The sequence below is a fragment of the Loxodonta africana genome, chromosome 8, assembly GCF_030014295.1.
Source record: "Loxodonta africana isolate mLoxAfr1 chromosome 8, mLoxAfr1.hap2, whole genome shotgun sequence".
Taxonomy (NCBI): domain Eukaryota; kingdom Metazoa; phylum Chordata; class Mammalia; order Proboscidea; family Elephantidae; genus Loxodonta; species Loxodonta africana.
Genome location: NC_087349.1, coordinates 46021124 through 46046689, shown reverse-complemented (window position 1 = coordinate 46046689; position 25566 = coordinate 46021124). Strand labels below are relative to the sequence as shown.

The 25566-nt window shown below is 39.8% G+C and overlaps 2 protein-coding genes across 7 annotated transcripts in view; one reads left to right on the top strand and one right to left on the bottom strand.

Annotated features, from left to right (window-relative positions):
* Nucleotides 1–5520: 5520 nt before the first annotated feature.
* On the top strand, nt 5521–25442 carry PMPCB (peptidase, mitochondrial processing subunit beta). The gene is made up of 13 exons (XM_003406999.4): nt 5521–5653; nt 7039–7179; nt 8107–8193; nt 8594–8723; nt 19044–19242; nt 19849–19928; nt 20798–20910; nt 21548–21691; nt 22592–22752; nt 24507–24592; nt 24671–24759; nt 24946–25021; nt 25108–25442. Exons 1-13 carry the CDS (start codon nt 5546–5548, stop codon nt 25170–25172), a joined length of 1479 nt encoding a protein of 492 aa, XP_003407047.1. The 5' UTR covers nt 5521–5545; the 3' UTR covers nt 25173–25442.
* DNAJC2 (DnaJ heat shock protein family (Hsp40) member C2) overlaps nt 19441–25566 on the bottom strand; it is a 45665-nt gene continuing 39539 nt past the window's right edge. For all 6 annotated transcript variants that reach the window (XM_064289892.1, XM_064289893.1, XM_064289895.1 and 3 more), the window contains one exon: nt 19441–25566. In XM_064289892.1, the coding sequence (XP_064145962.1) occupies nt 25492–25566 (75 nt within the window). In that variant the 3' untranslated portion in view covers nt 19441–25491.

Below are 25566 nucleotides of genomic sequence, written 5' to 3'. Positions count from 1 at the left end.
ATGTCCACCAGAAATTTGCAAAGCTCTCCGTTAATCTTAATAACAGTTTCATTTTGTGAGTCCAGGGGAACCACGGGAAAAGCCCCTATTTTATCCCCAGATTCCAGTCACTTGATCATGGGAGGGGCTGAGGGCAAAATGTCTGCCTTGTTTTTAAGCTTGATGCAATCCTTTTTAAAGTGCCCTGGCTTCTTACAATAGTAACATACTCCAGGGCCTTTACTCTGTGGCTTACTTTCCTCAGTAGGCCAATGTTGTTCCTAGTGGATGTTTGTAGGTGCTGTATTTGCAAGGCCATTATTTTGTCTGTTCTTCATTTTTTCTCTGCTCCCTTAGTCTGTTTTTCTAAAGTCTGGCTTAGTTTATAGGCTAAGGCTAGTTTCAGTGTTTTCCCAATCCAGTTTGTGGCACTTGACCAGATCACTGAGCTTGGGTTGAAGGCCATCAACAAAAAATGAGTTAAAAGCAGTCTTGGCACAAGTACCCTCTAGTTTCAGCCCTGAATGTTCATCAGATAATTTGGTTAGGGAGTCATGGTAGCTATAAACACTTTCACCTGTTTCTTGAGTACAACCTTGAATTTTGGCCCAATCCATCTTCCTCAGGAAGACTTTAGGAACAGCCTTAATCAGTGAATCAATAACAGTTTCAGCCAATCAATCATAGTTTCAGCCAAAAGTATATCCCCAGGGGCTTTCCACTGAGCTTCGTCCATCCGCCTGGAAGCGTCGCTGGGACCCCCACCAACATGTAGATGAGGTTGTACATATCAGCCAATCCTGGTGCATAGGTTTGGGTTAAACTAAATTCCTGGGTGAAGTTATAGGGTTTCTCCTGCGGATATGGGAAGCCTTTGATGATAGCATGAAGCTCGGCCCAGGACCCAGGGCAAGGGTTACTTAGGTGTAGTTTATTAGCCTCTTCAAGGTATCAAATCTTAAAAGGCATTTCTAAGGCTGGTTTGGACTCTAGTCCCATGGGGGCACTGGTGAGGGGAAGGGATGGCATAAAGGAAGCACTGACAAATATGGGAGGGCAGGTAGGCAAGGCAGGATAAAGACAAGGAGGAGCAGGAGTAGAAGCAGTAGGAATGAGACGGGGGGATCTGGTCACGGAGAAGCAGGGAGGCAGCAAGTGGGGTAAGGGAAAGGTCAGGGAAGGGATTAAGTTTCTGTGTTTTCAACTTGGATTCTGAATCCACAAGGGAAGCCAGCCTACTTCTAATTGTCTTTTTGCTGATTCTTGAAAACAATTGTAAAAATATCCCATTGCTTCTGTCTGACATAGGCACCTCATTTCTCTTATTTGGAGCACAAAAAGGTAATTTTTGACGTCAAAAATTCCCCATTTTGGCCAACATTTCTTAATGCTATCTCCAGTTATATCAACACTATCTCCAGTTATAACCTGCCATTAATCTAAATATGCACAGGAACCTGGCCTATAATATTTAAACATAAACTCTGTGGGAGTCCCTGGTTGGGGGGTAGTCTGTTCCTTAGAGCAGACTTTGCCATAGTAACCGAGATAGCAATCGTGTGGAAGAAAAATAATCCTCAAAGCTCTAGAGAAAACAAAAGGCACTCTCAAGACTCCAAATGAGCTCCTTAGGGAAATAAAAGTGAGCAACAGTGACTGGAGAAAGGCACTGCAAGTTCCACTTGAGAAGTGAGGTATGGTAGCAAACTGAAAGTAAAGGAGAGTACAATCTCAGCAAACTGCAATGCAAAGAGTCAAGAGTTCGGACCAGGAAGGCTCTCCTGTCAACCTCCAGGAACTGGTGAGGCAGAGGGGGCACAAAAGACCTCAGCTGGCCCCTGGCATACCTAGTCCTCAGACACAGGGTTGATACAGGCAGAGTAGACTCCTCAACCCACTGCTGCCACCAAAATGTCACCACAATACAGAAAACCAAGTCTGTTTAAGACAAATTACAGAAGTTTATTCCAAGCAAAGATTACAGTTTGAACTGGGAACAGCACAGCTCATTGAGACAAGACAGTGGTGTCCAAAGAAGGAATCTGAATCCGGGATAATTATACTGCTACAGCAGGCGTCAGCCACAGGTTATTCTTGATTGGTGCACCTCTGATTAGGGAAGTGGGAGGTAAGATCTTGCTAGGCAAGGGAAAGGTACTTTATTGGTTCAAAGGGTACAGCTGCAAAACACTGATTGGTTAGCAATTATTAATAGCTACAATTAGAGATTACAGATAGTTTCAATGGATGCTTAAAAAGCAGTCACAAGATGTTACATGTATTTTCTTTGTCTATCTTTCAAAAATACCTTGCTGGCAACAGCACCTAGACAACACTCTTCCGGAGTACACATATTTTGAGGGTGCAGATTGTCTCTTGGTCAAGACCACTTGGGGTATATGGTTCCACATCCTGATTTTGACCACTGAGGAAAAACATGTTTTTCTCAAAAACGTAGCTGCAGACTTGAAATCCAGATTAAAATTAGATAGCACGGTCAGTATATTATGACTCTGTCTCAATGACTGCACTGAAAGTTTTTTCCACCCAAGACATACGAGGATGAGCAACCAGGGATATCATTGCTGATGTCAGATGGATCGTAGCTGAAAGCAGAGAATACCAGAAAGATGTTTACCTGTGTTTTACTGACTATGCAAAGGCATTTGACTGTATGGGTCATAACAAACTATGGATAACATTGCGAACGGGAATTCCAGAACACTTAATTGTGCTCATAAGGAAACTGTACATAGATCAAGTGGCAGTTGTTCGAACAGAATAAGGGGATACTGACTGGTTTAAAGTCAGGAAAGGTGTGCGTCAGGGGTGTATCATTTCACCATACCTATTTAATCTGTGCACTGAACAAGTAATCCAAGAAGCTGAACTATATGAAGAAGAATGGGGCATCAGGATTGGAGGAAGACTTATTAACAATCTGTGTTATGGAGATGACACAACCTTGCTTGCTGACAGTGAGGAGTACTTGCAGCGCTTACCGAGGAAGACCAAAGGCCACAGCCTTCAGTATGCATTGCACTTCAACATAAAACCAAAATCCTCACAACTGGACCAATAAGCAACATCATGATAGATGGGGAAAAGGTTGAAGTTGTCAAGGATTTCATTTTACTTGGATCCACAATCAACACCCATGGAAGCAGCAGTCAAAATATCAAACAATGCATTGCATTGGGCAAATCTGCTGCAAAAGATCTCTTTAAATTTTGAAAAGCAAAGATGTCACCTTGAAGACTAAGGTGCACCTGACCCAAGGCCTGGTGTTTTCAGTCGCCTCCTATGCATGTGAAAGCTGGATGATGAATAAAGAAGACCGAAGAAGAATTGATTCCTTTGAATTGTGGTGTTGGAGAAGTATATTGACTATACCATGAACTGCTAAAAGAGAGAACAAATTTGTCTTGGAAGAAGTACAACCAGAATGCTCCTTAGAAGCAAGGATGGTGAGACTATGACTCACATACTTTGGAAATGTTGTCAGGAGGGATCAGTCCCTGGAGAAGGACATCATGATTGGTAAAGTAGAGGGTCCATGAAAAAGAGGAAGACCTTCAATGAGATGGAATGACACAGTGGCTGCAACAATGAGCTTAAGTGTAATGATTGTGAGGATAGTGCAGGACCAGGTGGTGTTTTCTTCTGTTGTACATAGGGAATCGACTCAATGGCATCTAACGACAACAATAAATATATATATACAGAAGTATACATATATTTATATGTATGTTTGTATTTATATTTGTTCTTAATCAACTGGATCCATCAGCCTAACTGTGAAACAATGGAAGAGTCTTTGCAGTAAAAAATTATTATCACTACAAATGTTCATACATTTGTCATGTGTGGCTACTTCAGTCAAATACATTTGTATTTCTTTATTAATATCAACACATATTTGTTTTGGAAACTTAAGGGAATAACCTTGGCAGTTTTATTACATAATGGATCTGACTAGTTGAGCCTGTGAATCATAACAGAGGGAGTAGGTGGAGAGAGATGAGCAGGGAGAGATAAATGAGAATCAGATCATGAAAGGCCCTATCTGCCATGTTAAGGAGTCTTCACTTTGTAACCAAGGGGAGTTAACTGGGAGATTTTTCCTAATGGAGCTGTCATGCCAAGATTTGCTTTCTAGAAGGATCTCTCAGGCAGCAGTGTGAAAAATTGTGACAGTGGGGCTAGAGCAGACTGAAGACATAGGAAAAGGGTTGATCAATTGGATGTGGAGGGTGATAAAAAAAGGAAGAGCTGAGGATGACATTCAGATTTCTGGTTTGGATGTCTGGGTGAATACAGGGATATTAGCTAGTACTGGAAATATAGGAAGAGATCTAGTGGGAAGACAGTGAGTTCTATTTGGACAAGTTGAGACTGAGGTGCCAATGGGATATTCATTGCAGTTGTCCAGGGGTCAAATGGTTAAATGGGATTGAAGCTCAAGAGGAAGCGCTGGGCTGAGCAGTCAGGGAAGTCATTGTGTGGAAGTGAGAGAGTGTGTAACAAAAAATGAGGCCTAGACCCTGGCCCAGGCCCAAAACCCTGGGGAACATCAACTTTTAGGGTAATATGGTATAGTGGTTAAGAGCACAGGCTTTGGAGCCAGACAGCCTGTTATTAGCAGTGTGACCTTAGGCAAGTTATTTTTCCACATCTGTAAAATAAGCACAATAATTGTACCTATCTCAGAGTTAGAACAGTGCTTGCTATTTTTAGTTTCAATAAGTAATCTATGAACTAAGAGGAGCCCAAAAGGTGAAGGAGAAGGTACTATGAGAAGTAGGAGGAGGTCCAACGTACAATAACAAATGAAAATTTCAAAGAGGTCAATGATGGCAAACCCTACCAATAGGACTGCAAGTAAGGTCTGTGAAGTGTTCATCTCTCAGCAGTAAGCCACCTTACCAAGAGCAATTTCTGTGGGAAGGAGTGGGAGCCAGACTGCAAAGGTTTTAAGAGTCACTGGGGTCAACACTGGATACATCCTTCCCACCTCTCACCACCTGTCTCTCTCACGGAAGACTTCTTTTAAGGGCAGTGAATTATGGATCTTATTCCCTTTTTTCTAATCAATTCCAGCAGACAATGGGATGATATGTTTTACCAGGTTACTTTTAACTCTTCCACATTTGGGCCTTGCACACCATAGGCTGTCAATAAATGCAACTGATGATACAGGGACTTCTACAGATCCTCTAATTCGTGTTTCTTGTATTAGTTTGGAAACCCTGGTGGCCTAGTGGTTAAGTGCTACAGCTGCTAACCAAAAGGTCCGCAGTCTGAATCCACCAAGTGCTCCTTGGAAACTCTATGGGGCAGTTCTGTCCTGTGCTATAGGGTCGCTATGAGTCGGAATCAACTCGACAGCACCGGGTTGTATTTGGTGTAAACTGCTCAGCGCCATGCCTAGGTTGCGATTCTTCCCACGGCCACTTCGGGGAGTGTCATTCCCATCATGGCCACAAGGTAGGGCCCCATCGCCTTCTCTAGGACCTCAAGTCCCAGCTGCCCCGGAAGCACATCCTCCACTCGGTCCTTAGCGGAAATGGCGACGGCGACGGCAGCGGCAGCCCGAGTCTTGCTGTTACCAGCGGCGCGGCAAAGGCTCGGCGGTTTCACCAAGACCTTTCTGGTTGGAGGCGCCGCCAGACGGGTGAGCTTCCCTCCACTTGTCGGGGCGCCGGCCAGGATGTTGCCGGATGGGAGAGGCAGCAGCCCCCGCCTTCACCTGCCGCGGAGGTCGGGGATGGCCCGACCTCACCCTGGACCCTGCACGAGGACTTGGGTCGGGCCTGGCCTCTTCTTGGGGACGCACGGGGCACCAGGCGGCCGGGTCCGCTTAACTCGGGCGGGGCCGGAGTTGCTTCATCTCTTGTCGCGTGTGACCTGCCAGTGACGTGTGGGATGACCCTATCACCCCCCTCCTCAATTCCGATCCAGTTCCTGAGGAGTCGCTATAGAGAGTGTATGTCCTGGCACTCTCTCCGCTGCTAGCCTCAAATTTGGCGTTGGAACCCGCCCAGCGGTCCAGCGGAAGAAAAGGCTTGGCAGTCTGCTTCCTTTAAGATAACAGCCCAGAAAACCCAATGGGGCAGTTCTACTGTGCACACATGGGGTCCGCTTGAGTCAGAATCAACTGGAAGGCAACTGACAACAGCATGCTCATCACTAAAAACAGAGTGGTTGCAAATGGGGTGAAATTGAAAAATGAAATGGTTACAGGAGTTGTTTTTTCCCCGAATCTGAGCTCATGGATGGGCTTCCAAGACAGATTAAATATTGTCATTATATGCATTTTTCTGATGAGAGAGTCTTTAGCTTTTTCCAAGGGATGTGGGACTTGACTTTAAGTATAAAGAAAAGAAAATCTGTGAAGAGGTGAATAGTCCAGAGTCCACAAATCAGTCAGCCCAGAGGTATATCTTGAGCATCTGCTGTTCTTCCTTGCCTCCGTTTTTTTCCCGTTTCAAAATTTGCTTTTCTTGAACATTGGAAATCTAAGTCTCATTTTTATATCGGGTGTAGGTATATTTGTATTTTTCTTGACTTTTTTTTTAACCCTTTGTGTCCTCCATAACCCAAAACTGGCTGCTGTCAAGTTGATTCCTATTCATAGCATCCCTATAGGACAGACTAGAACTACCCCATTGAGTTTCCAAGGAGCATCCGGTAGACTCAAACTGCCAACCTTTTGGTTAGCAGCCAAGCTCTTAACCACTATGCCACCAGGGTTTCCGTTTCCTCCGTAGTGAATATGAAAACTTTTCTTGAGGGGTGGGGAGGGAGTTTGAAATAAAGTATCTCTCAAGATGAGAATAACTGTGTATCCTCCCTGAAGGAAGAGTGTTTATAGTCATATTGTTGGTCTAGAAGAGTGGTTCACTAAGGAAGTTCCTAGGCCAGGCAAGGGAGTAAATACCAGTGGAACCAAAATTAGAGACTTGATAGTGAAATTTCAGATAGATTTGGATTTTCAATCAACATTTAATATCAGAATCGTAATGTGTTGTCCTTTCTTACTGTTTCTCACCTATGCAGTCATTGTATTTCGGAGGCAACAGATTGAGAAGCACACAGGCAGCTACACAAGTTGTTCTGAATGTTCCTGAAACACGAGTAACACGTTTGGAGAATGGACTCAGAGTGGCCTCTGAAGACTCTGGGTTGTCAACATGTACAGTAAGTGACTCAGCCTTCTCTTTTGAATGATCTCTCATTGAGAGAGAACAAGTTGGTGCTTTTAAGCGTCAGCTCTTCCAGTGCATTTGTCTAGTTGTTGAAAAATGGTTAGCAGTTATTTTGCCTTGACAGATTACTCAGAGTTGTAAACCTTTTTCCAGTGTTACTTCCATACCCAATGCATGTGTTCCCTGTTCCACTGTCTATGTCTGGTTCTTGTAGCCTAATATTGTAGAGGTCTAGTGGCACAGTGGTTAAGAGTTCTGCTGCCAACCAAAAGGCCTGCAGTTCAAATCCACCACCCACTCCTTGGAAACTCTACGGGGCAGTTCTGTTTTGTCCTATGAGGTTTATGTGAGTTGGAATGGACTTCACAGCAATGGGTTTGGTTTTTTTGGTTTAGTGTTGGGTTACTTAATGTCAGTAGTATTGATAATAAGGAAAGAGGTATATTTGCTGGGCTATTCTGTGCCAGGTTTTTATCTTATTTGATCTTTAAAACAATCCTTTGTGGTAGGCACCACCATGCCCATCTTATAGTTGAGGAAGCAAGTTCAGAGAAGTTAAATGGTTTTGTCCAAGGTCATGCAGCTAATACGTGACAGAGCTAGGATTTGAGCCTAGATTTTCTGGCAGACTCTGATGTTCTTTATACCACAGTTGTTACTTGGCCGTAGCAGCAAGTTGGACTAAGAATCTGGGTCCTCAGTGAAGCTGTCAAGTCGATGTTTCCGTGCCCAGCAGTGGCCTGATGACCAAAATTGAAAATCCCATTATAGTCTATAAAAATGAGCTGTCAGTTCACTCAGGTCAAGAATACCTTAGTGTCAAGACTGGAAGAGGAAGGAGACCATCCCCACCTCCGATTTCACCCCCCCAAAAAAGAAAATAATGTGTTTAACCTAATTGTTCATTAATTATATTTAGGTTGGGCTTTGGATTGATGCTGGGAGTCGATATGAAAATGAAAAGAATAATGGAACAGCTCACTTTCTGGAACATATGGCTTTCAAGGCAAGTTGTAAGATTTATTTTACAAAAATGCATTTTCTTTAAGAGGGAATAAGCACAAAATCTCATTCTTTAAAGGCAAGGAGAATCACTGTTCAGTAGTATAGTTTAGCATGTTTCATTTTTATTATTGTTTTTAATCTCTTTTTCCTCTGGGGCAGTGATCTGAAATAATGACTGATAATTGCTTTGTAAGGTTGAAACAAGGATTTTCTCTGGGGATGTAAGGGTCATCTGAATGAATACCATTTCTGAAGCCTGATGGACTTTACAAATCAAATTTGGCCTCTTACATGAAACTGTTATAGGCTTACTTATGTCCTTTGTATTTGTATCTGAAGTGTTCAGCACAGATGAAGGATAAAAGAAGGTATCATAATTTTTTTTCCTTCTTTTATTTCAGGGCACCAAAAAAAGATCCCAGTTAGATCTGGAACTTGAGATTGAAAACATGGGTGCTCATCTCAACGCCTATACCTCCAGAGAACAGACTGTATATTATGCCAAAGCATTCTCTAAAGATTTGCCAAGAGGTATTCCTATTACTTGTATCACAGATGTGTACTTTTCAGTAGGAGTTGTGAAAGAGTTTTTGATAGTTGCCATTGAGTCAATTCCAACTCAAGGTGATCTCATGTAAAAGAGTAACCTGCAGAAATATGGAGAAATGAACCAAACTCTGGGGGAGGGAGAGCTGTTTTATTTTTTTCTCCAAATATGACAAATGCTATCAAGTATTTAGAGACTAGAAGATTTGTTCAAACCAGGCTCTAACACTTGATTCAAACCTGTTTCCTCAAGTGTCATACTTGTGTAGTAAAATATTTTTAATAGTTTTTATCCCTTGTTTGATAAAAACACTATTAGTCCTGAGCACCATAAACAAATATTTACTTAAAGGTTTACTGATGACTGTTTTTATAGCAATAAGATAGAATGGAAATTTTATTCTTATTTTGTAAAAATGAATTAACTATTTTGATACCATGGCAAAGCACCTTGTTACAGTTATGGTTGTAGAGTGTTTTAAAATTTTTGTTGTTGTTTTTGAAAGTATACACAGGAAAACATATACCAATTCAGCAATTTCTGCATGTAAAATTCAGTGACATTCATTATATTCTTGAAGTTGTATAACCATTCTCACCCTCTTTTTAGAATTGTTCTTCCCCCATTCACATGAACTCACTGCCCCATAGGCTTCCTGTCTGATCTTTCGAGTTGCTGTTGTCAGTTTGAGTCTGTATAGACCTTTGAAAGAACATGATGTCAAGGCAGACATTCTTTATTGATGAAGCTAACTTATCATTTGGTTTAAAGAAGATTTCAGGGGATATTTTTGGTTTGAGGTTTAAAGGTTATCTCAGGGCAACAGTTTCAGAGGTTCATCCAGCCTCAGTGGCTCCAGAAAGTCTGGATTCCATGAGAATTTGGGATTCTGTTTCATGTTTTTGTTGCTTTTGATTTTGATCAGGATTCTCCTATAGAATCTCTGATCAAAATGTATTTTGAATTTCTGAAAGGAAGGTTATTACACAAAATGTTTCCCTAGTAGAAGAACTGACTACAAAAATTTAGCAGTTTTTGTGCTAATTGGTGAAATTATTACACTTCAGGGTTCTTGGCTGCTAATAGAAAGGTTGTCGGATCGAACCCACCTGGCAATCTGCTTCCATAAAGGTTACAGCCAGTTTTTTTCTGTCACGTGGGGTCACTATGAGTCGAAATCAACTGGATGGCACCTAACAACAACAGCAACATAGTTTTAGTTAACTTGATTACTTTGACATTTTGGGCTTCTAGTAGGCTTCCATTAATAACGTTTAAATGGTACTTTGGAGCCCTGGTGATGTAGTGATTAAGAGCTTGGCTGCCAACCAAAAGGTCAGCAGTTTGAATCCACCAACCGCTCCTTGGAAACCCTACGGGGCAGTTCTGCTTTGTCCTGTAGGGTCGCTATAAGTTGGAATTGACTCAGTGGCAATGGGTTTGGGTTTTTTTTTTTTTTTTCATTTTTAGGTGGCACAGTGGTTAAGAGCTCAGCTGCTGACCAAAAGGTTGGTAGTTCGAATCCACCAGCTGCTCCTTGGAAACCCTATGGAGCCATTCTACTCTGTCCTATAGGGTTGCTTTGAGTTAGAGTCGACTCGACAGCAACGGGTTTGGTTTTTAGTTTTATACAAGTACTTTTGTGTATGTTATCTCACCCTCTGATGTAGGCATTGCAGGTGTCTCCTTTTTGTAGTTGTGGAAATCCAGGCTCAGACTGACTTGCCAGGGATTGTATAGTTTACCAGGGACTCAAACGTAAATAGTCTTTAATTCAAATTCAGATAGTCTTCTGACTCAGGTTCACTGCACCAGCTTGCTTTGCCAAAACAACAACAAAAAATCCATCACCTGTAAGTAAAAAAAAATTTCATAACTTGGTGTCCTAACTTTAGCATCAGAAACAATTTGTTAACAACAATGGAGGATCTGCTGGTTTGAATTGCAAAAATCATTTCTAAGGTTCTTAATGACTTCCTTAGAGTTTTTGCCCTGGGACTACCTAGGCCATGTTGCTTTAAAAGGTTATTTATTCCAGTCCCTCTCTTTTTTTATCTACCCAGAGAATAGCAGGGAAAGCAAAAGAGAGGAATAGAGAAAGGAAAGGAGAAAGCAAAAGACTTTTTTTTTCTCCTTGCTTTTGGCTGAGAAGGATAGAGTGGGAGTGGAAAAGCAGAGGGGGGGCTTTCTGAGGAATCTGAAGGTACAAATGCTCCCTGAAGCAACTGTCACCTAAGCTTGGTGAAGCCTCGTTTGTGGGATGAAGTTCAGACTCGTGGTTTCTAAACCATTATGGTCACTCATCTGTACAGTAAAAACCTTGATCATACATCCTCAACATATGTGTGTTCATAAATAATGTACTGTATATTAACACATACAAGATTAAATGTTTGTTAAAAATACATAAGGGTCAGATTAAAATATAAATACATACAAAACTTTTAAAATTTTCGTATCACATTCTGCTAAGAAATATGAGCTCCCTACTTTGGAAAATACCAGTTTAGACTACCAATCCCACATGAAAGAAGATCCTCACACAGGAAGAGTTCTTATCCCCCTATCTGTCTGTGGGCCCTTCCTCGCCCATCTTCTTCTTCTTTTTTTTTTTTTTTTTATAATTTTTATTCTGCTCTAAGTGAAAGTTTACAAGGCAGTCTCTCACATAAAAACTTACATACACCTTGCTACATACTCCCAATTACTCTCCCCCTAATGAGACAGCCCGCTCTCTCCCTCCACTCTCTCTTTTCGTATCCATTTTGCCAGCTTCTAAACCCCTCTACCCTCTCATCTTCCCTCCAGGCAGGAGATGCCAACATAGTCTCAAGTGTCCACCTGATCCAAGAACCTCACTCCTCACCAGCATCCCTCTCCAACCCATTGTCCAGTCCAATCCATATTTGAAGAGTTGGCTTCGGGAATGGTTCCTGTCCTGGGCCAACAGGTCTGGGGGCCATGACCACCGGGGTCCTTCCAGTCTCAGTCAGACCATTAAGTCTGGTCTTTCTATGAGAATTTGGGGTCTGCGTCCCACTGCTCTCCTGCTCCCTCAGGGGTTCTCTGTTGCGTTCCCTGTCAGGTTAGTCATCACTTGTAGCTGGGCACCATCTAGTTCTTCTGGTCTCAGGATGATGTAGTCTCTGGTTCCTGTGGCCCTTTCTGTCTCTTGGGCTCATAATTACCTTGTGTCCTTGGTGTTCTTCATTCTCCTTTGATCCATGTGGGCTGAGACCAATTGATGCATCTTAGATGCCTGCTTGCTACCATTTAAGACCCCAGGCGCCACTCCTCAAAGTGGGGTGCAGAATGTTTTCTTAATAGATTTTATCATTCCTGTTGACTTAGTTGTTGTTGTTAGGTGCCGTTGAGTCAGTTCCGACCATTAGCGACTCTATGCACAACAGAACAAAACACTGCCCAGTCCTGCGCCATCCTTAAAACCATTGTTATGCTTGAGCTCATTGTTGCAGCCACTGTGTCAATCCACCTTGTTGAGGGTCTTCCTCTTTTCCGATGACCCTGTACTCTGACAAGCGTGATGTCCTTCTCCAGAGACTGATCCCTCCTGACAACATGTCCAGAGTATATAAGACACAGTCTTGCCATCCTTGCCCCTAAGGAGCATTCTGGCTGCACTTCTTTCAAGACAAATTTGTTCGTTCTTATGGCAGTCCATGGTATATTCGATATTGTTCGCCAACACCACAATTCAAAGGCTTCAACTCTTCTTCAGTCTTCCTTATTCATTGTCCAGCTTTCACATGCATATGATGCGATTGAAAATACCATGGCTTGGGTCAGGTGCACCTTAGTCTTCAGGGTGACATCTTTGCTCTTCAACACTTTGAAGAGGTCCTTTGCAGCAGATTTGCCCAATGCAATGCATCTTTTGATTTCTTGACTGCTGCTTCCATGGCTGTTGATTGTGGATCCAAGTAAAATGAAATCCTTGACAACTTCAGTCTTTTCTCCGTTTATCATGATGTCGTTCATTGGTCCAGTTGTGAGGATTTTTGTTTTCTTTATGTTGAGGTGTAATCCATACTGAAGGCTGTGGTCTTTGATCTTCATTAATAAGTGCTTCAAGTCCTCTTCACTTTCAGCAAGCAAGGTTGTGTCATCTGCATAACGCAGGTTGTTAATGAGTCTTCCTCTAATCCTGATGCCCCATTCTTTTTCATATAGCCCAGCTTCTCATATTATTTGTTCAGCATACAGATGAAATAGGTATGATGAAAGAATACAACCCTGACACACACCTTTCCTGACTTTAAACCAATCGGTATCCCCTTGTTCTGTCCGAACAACTGCCTCTTGATCTATATAAAGGTTCCTCATGAGCACAATTAAGTGTTCTGGAATTCCCATTCTTCGCAGTGTTATCCATAGTTTGTTATGATCCACACAGTCGAATGCCTTTGTATAGTCAATAAAACACAGGTAAACATCCTTCTGGTATTCTCTGCTTTCAGCCAGGATCCATCTGACATCAGCAATGATGTCCCTGGTTCTACGTCCTCTTCTGAAACCAGCCTGAATTTCTGGCAGTTCCCTGTCGATACACTGCTGCAGCCGTTTTTGAGTGAAGTTCAGTAAAATTTTTCTTGTGTGTGATATTAATTATATTATTCTATAATTTCCACATTCGGTTGGATCACCTTTCTTGGGAATAGGCATAAATATGCATCTCTTCCAGTCAGTTGGCCAGGAAGCTGTCTTCCATATTTCTTGGCATAGACGAGTGAGCACCTCCAGCGTTGCATCTGTTTCTTGAAACACCTCAATTGATATTCCATCAATTCCTGGAGCCTTGTTTTTTGCCAGTGCCCTCAGAGCAGCTTGGACTTCTTCCTCCAGTACCAACGGTTCCTGATCATATGCCACCTCTTGAAATGGTTGAACATCGACTAATTCTTTTCGGTATAATGACTCTGTGTATTCCTTCCATCTTCTTTTGATGCTTCCTGCGTCATTTAATATTTTCCCCGTGGAATCCTTCACTATTGCAACTTGAGGCTTGAATTTTTATTTCAGTTCTTTCAGCTTGAGAAACGCCGAGTGTGTTCTTCCCTTTTGGTTCTCCATCTCCAGCTCTTTGCACATGTCATTATAATACTTTACTTTGTCTTCTCGAGAGGCCCTTTGAAATCTTCTGTTCGGTTCTTTTACTTCATCAACTCTTCCTTTTTCTTTAGCTGCTCGATATTTGAGAGCAACTCTCAGAGCCTCCTCTGACATCCATCTTGGTCTTTTCTTTCTTTCATGTCTTTTCAGTAACTTCTTGCTTTCTTCATGGATGATGTCCTTGATGTCATCCCACAACTTGTCTGGTCTGCGGTCACTAGCGTTCAGTGCATCAAATCTGTTCTTCAGATGGTTTCTAAATTCAGGTGGGATATACTCAAGGTCATATTTTGGCTCTCGTGGACATGCTCTGATTTTCTTCAGTTTCAGCTTGAACTTCCATGTGAGCAATTGATGGTCTGTTCCACAGTCGACCCCTTGCCTTCTTCTGACTGATTATATTGAGCTTTTCCATCGTCTCTTTCCACAGATGTAGTCAATTTGATTTCTGTGTGTTCCATCTGGTGGGGTCCATGTGTATAGTCGCCGTTTATGTTGGTGAAAGAAGGTATTTTCAATGAAGAAGTCGTTGGTCTTGCGAAATTCTATCATTCGATCTCCGGCATAGTTTCTGTCACCAAGGCCATATTTTCCAACTACTGATCATTCTTCTTTGTTTCCAACTTTCGCATTCCAATCACCAGTAATTATCAATGCATCTTGATTGCATGTTTGATGAATTTCAGACTGCAGCAGCTAATAAAAAGCTTCTATTTCTTCATCTTTGGACCTAGTGGTTGGTGCGTTAATTTGAATAAAAGTCGTATTATCTGGTCTTCCTTGTAGGCATGTGGATATTATCCTATCACTGACAGCGTTGTACTTCAGGATAGATCTCGAAACGTTCTTTTTGACGATGAATGCAACGCCATTCCTCTTCGAGTTATTCCCAGCATAGACTATATGTTTGTCCAATTCAGAATGGTCAATACCAGTCCATTTCACCTCACTAATGCCTAGGATATTGATGTTTATGCATTCCATTTGATTTTTGATGATTTCCCATTTTCCCAGAGTCATACTTCGTACATTCCAGGTTCTGATTATTAATGGATGTTTGCAGCTGTTTCTTCTCATTTTGAGTCGTGCCACATCAGCATATGAAGGTCCCGAAAGCTTTACTCCATCCACGTCATTAAGGTCGACTCTACTTTGAGGAGGCAGCTCTCACCCAGTCATCTTTTGAGTGCCTTCCAACCTGGGGAGCTCATCTTCCAGCACTATATCAGACAATGTTCTGCTATTCGTAAGGTTTTCACTGGTTAATGCTTTTCAGATGTAAACTGCCGGGTCCTTCTTCCTAGTCTGTCTTAGTCTGGAAGCTCTGCTGAAACCTGTCCTCCATGGGTGGCCCTGCTGGTATCTGAATACCGGTGGTATAGCTTCCAGCATCACAGCAACACACAAGCCCCCACAATACGACAAACTGACAGACACGTGGGGGTGTTGACTTAGATGTCCCCTGGTCCCCAAACCTCTGCCCCTGCTACACTGGCCTTCGAAGCATTCAGTTTATTCAGGAAACTTCTTTGCTTTTTGTTTAGTCCAGTTGTGCTGACCTCCCCTGTATTGTGTGTTGTCTTTCCTTTCACCCAAAGTAGTTCTTATCTACGAACTAATTAGTGAATACCCCTCTCCCACCCTCCCTCCTGCCCTCCTCTCGTAACCACAAAAGAATGTTTTCCTCTCAGTGTAAACTGTTTTTCATGTTCTTATAATAGTGGTCTTATACAATATTTGTCCTTTTGCAACTAATTTCACCCAGCATAATGCCTTCCGATTCCTCCATGTTATGAAATGTTTCACAGATTCCTCACTGTTCTTTATCAATGCGTAGTATTCCATTGTATGAATATACCATAATTTATCCATTCATCCGTTAATGGGCACTTTGGTTGCTTCCATGTTTTTGCTATTGTAAACAGTAAACATGGGTGTGCATATATCTGTTCGTGTAAAGGCTCTTATTTCTCTAGGGTATATTCCGAGGAGTGGGATTGCTGGATCGTATGGTAGTTCTATTTCTGGCTTTTTAAGGAAGTGCCAAATCGATTTCCAGAGTGGTTGTACCATTTGACATTCCCACCAGCAGTGTATAAGTGTTCCAGTCTCTCCACAGCTTCTCCAACATTTATTGTTTTACTTTTTTTGGATTAATGCCAGCCTTGTTGGAGTGAGATGAAATCTCATTCTGGGATCTGCATTTTTCTAATGGCTAATGATGGTGAACACCTCCTCATGTATCTGTTAGCTACCTGAATGTCTTCTTCAGTGAAGTTTCTGTTCATATCTTTTACCCATTTTTTAATAGGATTATTTGTCTTTTTGTAGTTGAGCTTTTGCAGTATCATGTAGATCTTAGAGATCAGGCGCTGATCGGAAATGTCATAGCTAAAAACTTTTTCCCAGTCTGTGGGTAGTCTTTTTACTCTTTTGGTGAAGTTTTGGATGAGTATAGGTGTTTGATTTTTAGGAGCTCCCAGTTGTCTATAGTTTTTCTTCTGCATTGTTAATAATGTTTTGTATACTGTTTATGCCATGTATTAGGGGTCCTAACGTTGTCCCTATTTTTTCTTCCATGATTTTTATCATTTTAGATTTTATATTCAGGCCTTTGATCCATTTTTGAGTTAGTTTTTGTGCATGGAGTGAGGTATGGGTCTTGTTTCATTTTTTTGCAGATGGATATCCAGTTATGCTTGCACCGTTTATTAAAAAGACTGTGTTTTCCCCATTTAACTGTTTTGGGCCTTTGTCAAATATCAACTGCTCATATGTGGATGGATTTATGTCTGGATTCTCAATTCTGTTCCATTGGTCTATGTATGTGTTGTTGTACCAGTACCAGGCTGTTTTGACTACTGTGGCGGCATAATAGGTTCTTAAATCAGGTATAATAGGTTCTTAAATAAGGCCTCCCACTTTGTTCTTCTTTTTCAGTAATGCCTTATTTATCCGCAGCCTCTTTCCCTTCCATATGAATTTGGTGATTTGTTTCTCTATGTCATTAAAGAATGTCGTTGGGATTTGAATCGGAGTTGCATTAAATGTATAGATCGCTTTTGGTAGAACAGACATTTTTATAATGTTAAGTCTTCCTATCCATGAGCAAGGAATGTTTTTCCACTTATGTAAATCTGTTTTGGTTTCTTGCAGAAGTGTACTGTAGTTTTCTTTGTATGAGTCTTTTACATCTCTGGTAAGATTTATTACTAAGTATTTAATCTTCTTGGGGGCTACTGTAAATGGCATTGATTTGGTGATTTCCTCTTTCATGTCCTTTTTGTTGGTGTAGAGGAATCCAACTGATTTTTGTATGTTTATCTTATATCCTGAAACTTTGCTGAACTCTTGTATTAGTTGCAGTAGTTTTCTGGAGGATTCCTTAGGGTTTTTTGTGTATAAGATCATGTCATCTGCAAATAGAGATACTTTTACTTCTTCCTTGCTAATCTGTATGTCCTTTATTTCTTTATCTAGCCTAATTGCTCTGGCTAGGACCTCCAACACAATGTTGAATAAGAGTGGTGATAAAGGCATCCTTGTCTGGTTCCCGATCTCAGTGGGAATGCTTTCAAGCTTTCTCTATTTAGGGTGATGTTGGCTTTTGGCTTTGTATAAATGCCCTTTATTATGTTGAGGAATTTTCCTTCTATTCCTATTTTGCTGAGAGTTTTTATCATGAATGAGTGTTGAACTTTTTCAAATGCCTTTTCTGTATCATTTGATTCTTATATTTTGTTTTATTTATGTGGTGGATTACATTGTTTTTCTAATGTTGAACTATCCTCGCATACCTGGTATGAATCCCACTTGGTCATGGTGAATTATTTTTTTGATATATTGTTGAATTCTATTCCGCCCATCTTCTTGAACTCTGGTTCTCCCAACTGGACAGATGATATTTTATTTATAGATATTTTTTTTCCTTTGGTCACCTCCAGCTTACTCTTGTATGCCTTTGAGTTGATTCTGACTCATAGTGACCCTATAGGACAGAGTAGAACTGCCCCATAGGGTTTCCTAGGCTGTAATCTTTATGGAAGCAGATCACCAGGGCTTTTCTCCTGTGGAGCTACTGGTGAGTTGGAACTGCCGACCTTTTGGTTAGCAGCTGAGCACTTTAACCATTGCACCAGTCTGTTCTGTCATCATCTTAGGCAGTGTACAAAGGTAATTAATATACAGGAGATCCTTGGTATTTGAACATAATTGGTTCTGAGACAAGAGTCCTTGAAGTGAACTTAAAGGACAGAACTTTACAGTAGAGTAAAAAAGTGAAACTAATGAGCATGAATTTATTTTATCTTTAATAAAATTTAGATTGCGATTACAACTATATACAAAACCTTCAAGAATGAATTAGGTTTTTCCTTTTGGGGAGTGAATGATTTTCTGATAAAATTGCTTAACAGCTTGACGTGGCATCCTTCATTCTAGGCTTTTTGAAATTTAGGGTCATTTTTGTATATGTATTTGAGGGCTTAATCAGTTTTTCCCCAGGGTCGCTCTTTATCGTTTGTCACATCTGTCTCTTGGAATATCTTATCCTTTTCTTCAAATGTTAACTGCTCCAGCTCTGCTAGGTCATCATTAATCGGTGACTTTGCTAAATGGTGAGAGTCTAGCCAACACTGACTAGATGGGTGGAATAGAATAATAACTGGGATTAAATTAACTGGGAAGGATGTTTGAGAGGAGACTAATTGTGTAAGTGGTTCATTGGGGGAATATTTTAGATTATGGTGATTCTCTGCTTCTTTATGTAGCAGCCTCATCGCTGTGAGATTTTGGTAGTAAATACTTGGGTGATGTGGACCCTCTGTATTTCCCTGTGTGTCCTAACACGGATAACTTTCTACTTTGTAATTTTCATAAAGAACATTCATGTGCAGATTTCCAGGACATTTTTGAACTGGCCGTAGTCATTACAAAATGACATGGGGCCTGTAGCAAATTAAGGATTTTTTCCCAAGCTCTTCTGTACCACAGGGGTTTATATTTTATGTTTAAAATTGTCCTTTTAGGTATATTGAGTGCATAGAAAATTTGTTTCTTTTCATTTAGTCAGCATTGAATGATGGACAGTAAGATTCTGATGGTAGTTTAATATATTTTAATATTGAAAGTTAAGATTCTTGACTTAGTGTTTCTTATGTTTTATTTTCAATTAGCTGTAGAGATTCTTGCTGATATAATACAAAATAGTACATTGGGAGAAGCCGAGATTGAACGTGAGCGTGGAGTAATCCTTAGAGAGATGCAGGAAGTTGAAACCAATTTACAAGAAGTTGTTTTTGATCATCTTCATGCCACAGCTTATCAGAATACTGCGCTTGGACGGACAATTTTGGGACCAACTGAAAATATCAAGTAGGCCCTATCAATATAATCAGTTCTCAGGTTTTTTGTTTTTGAGAAATGTTTGAGTTGTGAAAATTAACATTCAAAAACTGTGCTTTAAAATGTAATTTTGGCCTTTTTTCTCCTGATAATCTGAATGAAATTTTAGTTAGCTGTAGTTTAGCCCCTCCTAAATTTTCAGGTGTCTGGGCTCATAGCTACTTCTGGAATAAATGAGGATGGGTATCAAACCTGCCTTTTTTTTTTTTATATATAAAGAGTTAAATTTCTTTGATACTTGCTGCCTATATCCTGTATCCTGGCGGTGCAATAATTAAGAGCTTGGCTGCTAACTGAAAGGTCAGCAGTTTGAACACACCCAGTGCCTTCACAGGAGAAAGACCTGGCGATCTGCTCCCATAAAAATCACAGCCTAGAAAACCCTATGGGGCAGTTTTACTGTATCACGTGGGGTCCCTATGAGTCCAAGTCAACCCGACAGCACCTGACTACAACATATCCTGTTGTACTGGATTGAACTCTTAGAATACCTTTAGGTCCAATTTTATTTCAAGTATATTATGTAAAAGTAATTATACTTTGTTTCCTTCTTAAATTGATCTACTCCGTTTACAGATCTATAAATCGTAAGGACTTAGTGGACTATATAACCACACATTATAAGGGGCCAAGAATAGTGCTTGCTGCTGCAGGAGGTTAGTTGATTTAAGTTTGTATATATGTTTTAAACACAGTCATTAGAGTTATTTTCCATGATCCTCTTATCAGTTTGATCCTGTTGGGAAATGTCCTAAGAGTTTTTGCTTATGAAGCAATTTGTTTAATTATGTTATATAAGGGAATTGTGGAGTCCTGGTGGTGCAGTGGTTAAGAGCTCGTACAGGTGTGCGGCACATGCCTAATTTGTTTTGTAAGTTTATGTTTGTGTTCAAGAATCCTTCACTGACTGATTCTATTTGGTTCCCAAGTTTGGATAGTAAGGAATATAGGATCTAGGTAATTCTTAAATTTTGGATGGCAGTTAGTGAGGGTTTGGATTGCTATGGATTTATTCAGAAATTTAGCTGAAACTATTTTATTCCTGAGTTCTAATAACAAGAGCTTATAGAATGAAGGATATCAGTGTATCCAGCTTTCTTTAAATGAGATACAGCTTATATTTGTATTCTTTTCTACTTTAAAAAATTATTGAAAATTAACTTGTTTCTTTACAAGTTTGCATTTAGAGCTTACTATAACTTAATACAAAATGATTTTGTATGGGAAGTGGTATTTTCAAGCTCATTATCCTTAGCTGTGAATATGTTGGTATGTTGATGAAAACTGTTACTGCTCTACAGCATGAGAAAGCCATACAAACTCAAGCCTTAAACACCAAGCAAATGAGTGGTGTGTGAGCTTACTCTTAAGTGGCTTTTAGTGAATATAAATAGTTGAAGTGTAACTTACACTCCGTTATATCGCCTAGAACTTATTATACACTTCAGTATTGGCAATTAGTTGTCCAATTTAGATTGTACTTCTTGCTGCTAGATACATGTGAAAATATTTTCCTTCAATTTAGGAGTTTCCCATGATGAACTGCTTGAGCTAGCAAAGTTTCATTTTGGTGACACTCTGTCCACACACAAAGGAGAAATACCGGCTCTGCCTCCCTGCAAATTCACAGGAAGTGAGGTAGGGCAAGCCTTTCCTAAGCCAGTATTTGGCTTTGGGTTTCTTTGTTGTATTTACAAATGAGTGTACAAAATGTGTATATTTCTAATAGGAGTGAAATGGAAGAAATCAGACTTAAACTAAAACATAGAAACAGGAAGGGCCCATTTGCTTACATTCCTGCCTGGTCCGTATTATTTAACATCTGCTTTAATTTTCTTGTTTAAGGAGGCAAGGTTTTTAAGGGCAATGTTATAAGTTGATCTGGAAAGAGGTCTGATGTTGGTAGCTGTATAGAACTATAGCATCTGCAGTACAAAGGTCAACCTGTAATGCCAATATTGGTTTAAATTAGATAGAAAAATTCAGATTGGCACATAGAGATTGATTTCTGCCAGTGAAACAATTCAACTCTTTTTGATCAGGTGCGAAATCTATAGTATTTCAGTCGGAGATCTTTTGGCTGTCTTTTTTCCCCTAACTCATGAAATTCTTCTGGATTAGACTCTAAAATGTAACACAGGCTTGATGGTTTAAAAAAAGAGTCATGGTGAGCATTTTATCTTTTCAGTTAATGTGACTGATAAATTTTTCTGTTGTTTAGCATGTTATATAATGGTTATCCTAACTAGAGTTTTGTTTTCTCTACCTTAACTAGATTCGTGTGAGAGATGACAAGATGCCTTTGGCACACCTTGCAATAGCTGTTGAAGCTGTTGGTTGGGAACATCCAGATACAATTCCTCTCATGGTCGCAAACACACTGATAGGCAACTGGGATCGCTCTTTTGGAGGAGGAATGGTAAGTGATTTAAAAAAGTAGTTTCCCATAATAAGTGGAAGATTACTGTGTTCTTCCAAATATAAGTTCTTTGTAAGAATCTTTTTTTTTTTTTTTTTTATGGCAAAATCGTGCTCTGCACTGTGAATTTTGATTTTTAAAATGTAAACTGATCCTGGACCACAGGTTTTTTTTTCTTTTGCATGAAGTTTGTTAGTGGAATAATTAGCAAAATTTGAATAAGGACAGATCAGTTACTTAATAGTACTATATCTATATTAATATCCTGATTTTAATAATTGTACTGAGCTAATTTTAATATAAGAAAAAATTTTCAGGGAGTACACACTAAAGTATTTAGGGATAAAGGAGTATCATATCTGCAGCTAATCTCAGTTGAAAAAATATGTATAAAGAGAATGATAAAGCAGATGTAAAATGATAACAGGGAATTTAGATAAAGGGTATATGGGGATTCTTTGATTTTTGCAGCTCTTCTGAAATTATTTCAAAGTATCAAGTGAATCTGTTTACTCAAAGATTCATTTGGAACACATTTGATAACAAATATTCTTGGCTTCACATGCGATATAATTTTAAATTTGAGAGTGCACATAGCCAAGACTCCTAAAAATTGGGTTGAAAAGCAATGAAATCATTTTAGAAGTGGGAGCAGCCACTACATTAATTATAAGAATTTAATTTTCCATTATTAATTTTTTGAAGGATGCACTGGGCTGGTGAGATAAGCATGACACAATGAATTTTAACTTTAATTATTCAGATGTTGCTGGATAAAACTGAGAACCCACCCTCTTAGGGCATTTACTTTTTGCCACGTATGTCATTTTTCTTTCTGGTATTTTTGGACACATGTCTAGAATTCTCTTGGACTGTCTTTATTTTTTTTTTCCTTTACAGAACTTATCTAGCAAGCTGGCCCAGCTCACCTGTCATGGCAACCTTTGCCATAGCTTCCAGTCTTTCAACACTTCCTACACAGATACAGGATTGTGGGGACTCTATATGGTTTGTGAACCAGCTACAGTTGCAGACATGCTACATGTTGTTCAAAAGGAATGGTGAGAAAATGCTTTGAGTAATTTAAATCTGGTCTAGGGTTCATCTTTTAGGCCAGTTTCCTTTCTACATTGTTGATGATTTTGTTTTAGCATTTAATCAAGGGAACTAAACAATAGCACTAATTACCGTGTTTTCTAAGACAACCTTTTGTTAAAAACAAAACTCTCAATTGTCTAATAATGGGGAGGAACAGATGTCAGGCAAACTAAAAATGTTTTCCAGTCATTGTCGCTGTTCCTACAAGCAGATCTGTGTGTATGCAATATTTGAAAGGAGTGATTGGTAATTATTGCCCTTTACCCCATGTATTTGTTTCTCTTCTTTCCCAAACATTTATCAAGTTTTACGAAATCCTTAAGTGCTCCAATACCACTCTAGACAAATGACCTAGGAAGCAGCGGTCCCTTGTTTTAGGAAGGGTCTGTAATTTTCAGAGATTTCTTCTAAGCCTCACGTTGTAAAGCTGACTTATACTATAGGGAATTTTTAGTCTCTCAGAAGCAGATGACTTCAGAAGAAAGATCTCACAGGTTTAAAATGTTTAGATGCCAACTAAGAAGTCATTTGGAAAGCACAGGCTTTCCCCTGCTTTCCAAAAGTAGAATGTTCCCATGACATCTTTTCTAAGCCAAAATGACATAAAGAAGCAATTACCATTAATTTGTATGGGAAAAAATTTTGAGCATTCCCAGACCCAGAAAATAACCTAGCATAGCTATGATGGCTTAATGCCAAGACGCTGAGTGTGGAGTTTCTGGGAAAGGAGCTTGGTGATGCCACTCTTGCTGCTCAGGGCGCATGCTGTCTCTTTAACAGCTTGCCTCAACACAAACACTGAACACTAAATTTCCACTTTTTTTTTTGGTAAATGTGAAAATCCTCTTCAGATTTTTTTCGGTCAGCAAAAACAGGTACTAATAAAATGTAGGTCTTTCGTAAAAGCAAAGTGGTGTAAGGTGAAATTTTGAAAAGCAGAGAATACCTGTATCCCTAAAAGTAATCTGGCCTGGAAAGGCAGTGCTCTGAAAGTGAATCTGAAGTTGCCATGGCTAAAAGAAAAATGTAGTGTTTTAATCAAAACTAGTATCTTGAGTCAGTAGACAGAGGCAGAGAAGTTTAGAGCTTCTTAGAAAACTCATATTTGGCTCTGGTTCCTTTATTCCATCTTCCTGAATCTAGGCAACTGGGGTATAATTATTAATTTGGCTGTTAGATTTAAGTTAGACTCAACTAGATTCTTTTGAGAAACCACTGACCTACTTGGTCCCGTCTCCCAGCGTATCAGACCCTGACAGATGGGGATTTGTCTAGTCTCAAAATGATTACAGCATTTCTAAAAATGTGGTTAGTCAATTTTTATATTGTATTGGACTTTTGTCTGCAAATCATCAGACAAAATTTATATATTGTTTTGAGAAATTAATACTACTAGGGAAAAGTATACAATCAGTAATATGCTACCCTTCTTCCTGGCTGTTGGGATCATTAATAACTTCAACTCCTTACAGAGGTGATAACCTTTAAAAATCATCACTCTTGTACATTGGGAAACCCTGGTGGCGTAGTGGTTAAGTGCTACGGCTGCTAACCAAGAGGGTGGCGGTTAAAATCTGCCAGGCGCTCCTTGGAAGCTCTATGGGGCAGCTCTACTCTGCCCTATAGGGTTGCTATGAGTCAGAATCGACTCGACAGTGGGTTTGGTTTTGGGTTGTACGTTGTGGTTTAATATGTAGATTTTCCAAATGTTTTTTAGGATGCGACTCTGTACAAGTGTCACTGAAAGTGAAGTTGCAAGAGCCAAAAACCTTCTGAAAACGAATATGTTGTTGCAACTTGATGGTAAAAATAAAGACATAAATTCTAGTTTGATATGGTTGATCTGCATTCCAATACTTAGCTTTCCTTCTCTTTAAACAGGTTCAACTCCAATTTGTGAAGATATCGGTAGGCAAATGTTATGCTATAATAGAAGAATTCCCATCCCTGAGCTTGAAGCAAGAATTGACGTGAGTAGTCTTGAGATACTGTTACGTCTTGTGTGAAAAATACTTATTACAGGAATTCTTGTTATAAAAACTAAAAAATATGTATTCGGAATTCACCTTTCGTTTTTAAATGTTTAAATGTTCCAGGTATAGAATTTTCTTTAATACAAAAAGCTCTAAATGCTAGTAGTATCTTCCCTATTTCAGGCTGTAGATGCTGAGATAGTTCGAGAAGTGTGCACCAAATATATTTATGATAAGAGTCCAGCTATTGCTGCTGTGGGTAAGCCTAGCTCCTTTTTCTCTATGCAGAACATTGGCCACATACTTTTAATTCTTAGTTTTAATTATCTTCTTTTTAATCCCTAGGTCCCATTGAGCAACTACCACATTTTAACAAGATTCGCAGTAACATGTGCTGGCTTCATGATTAAAGTGCTGTTACTCAAAACGTTTTCAGCATATATATTTATAAAACTAACAGAGACAAGGTTTAAGCCATAAGTTCTTAAAAGAAAAAATAAACATGAACATGTTATATCTGGAAATTTGAATGAAATATTATGTCACATTTTCAAAGGATAAGATTGCGCCTGTCCTGAATGTTGTTTTGGATAATGGTTGATCTTTGTACTCAGAATTGGAGGCAGCACTTTGAAATAATCACCATAATTATAATATTAAGAATAAAAATTTGTACAATATTTTCAGTTTTATTATAAAAATGCACACACAACAAAGATTGTCACTGAGTCACTTCTTGGCTCTACTTGCATTCAGCACTTGCTCTTGAGCAGCTTTCTTGGCTTTTACCATCTCGACGAGTTC

Coding starts and splice junctions, on each gene's coding strand:
- PMPCB (XM_003406999.4), top strand. CDS start 5,546: ATGGCGACGGCGACGGCAGCGGCAGCCCGAGTCTTGCTGTTACCAGCG. Junction 7,180..8,106: donor CTGGGTTGTCAACATGTACA/GTAAGTGACTCA, acceptor AATTATATTTAG/GTTGGGCTTTGGATTGATGC. Junction 21,692..22,591: donor GCTCTTTTGGAGGAGGAATG/GTAAGTGATTTA, acceptor TTTCCTTTACAG/AACTTATCTAGCAAGCTGGC.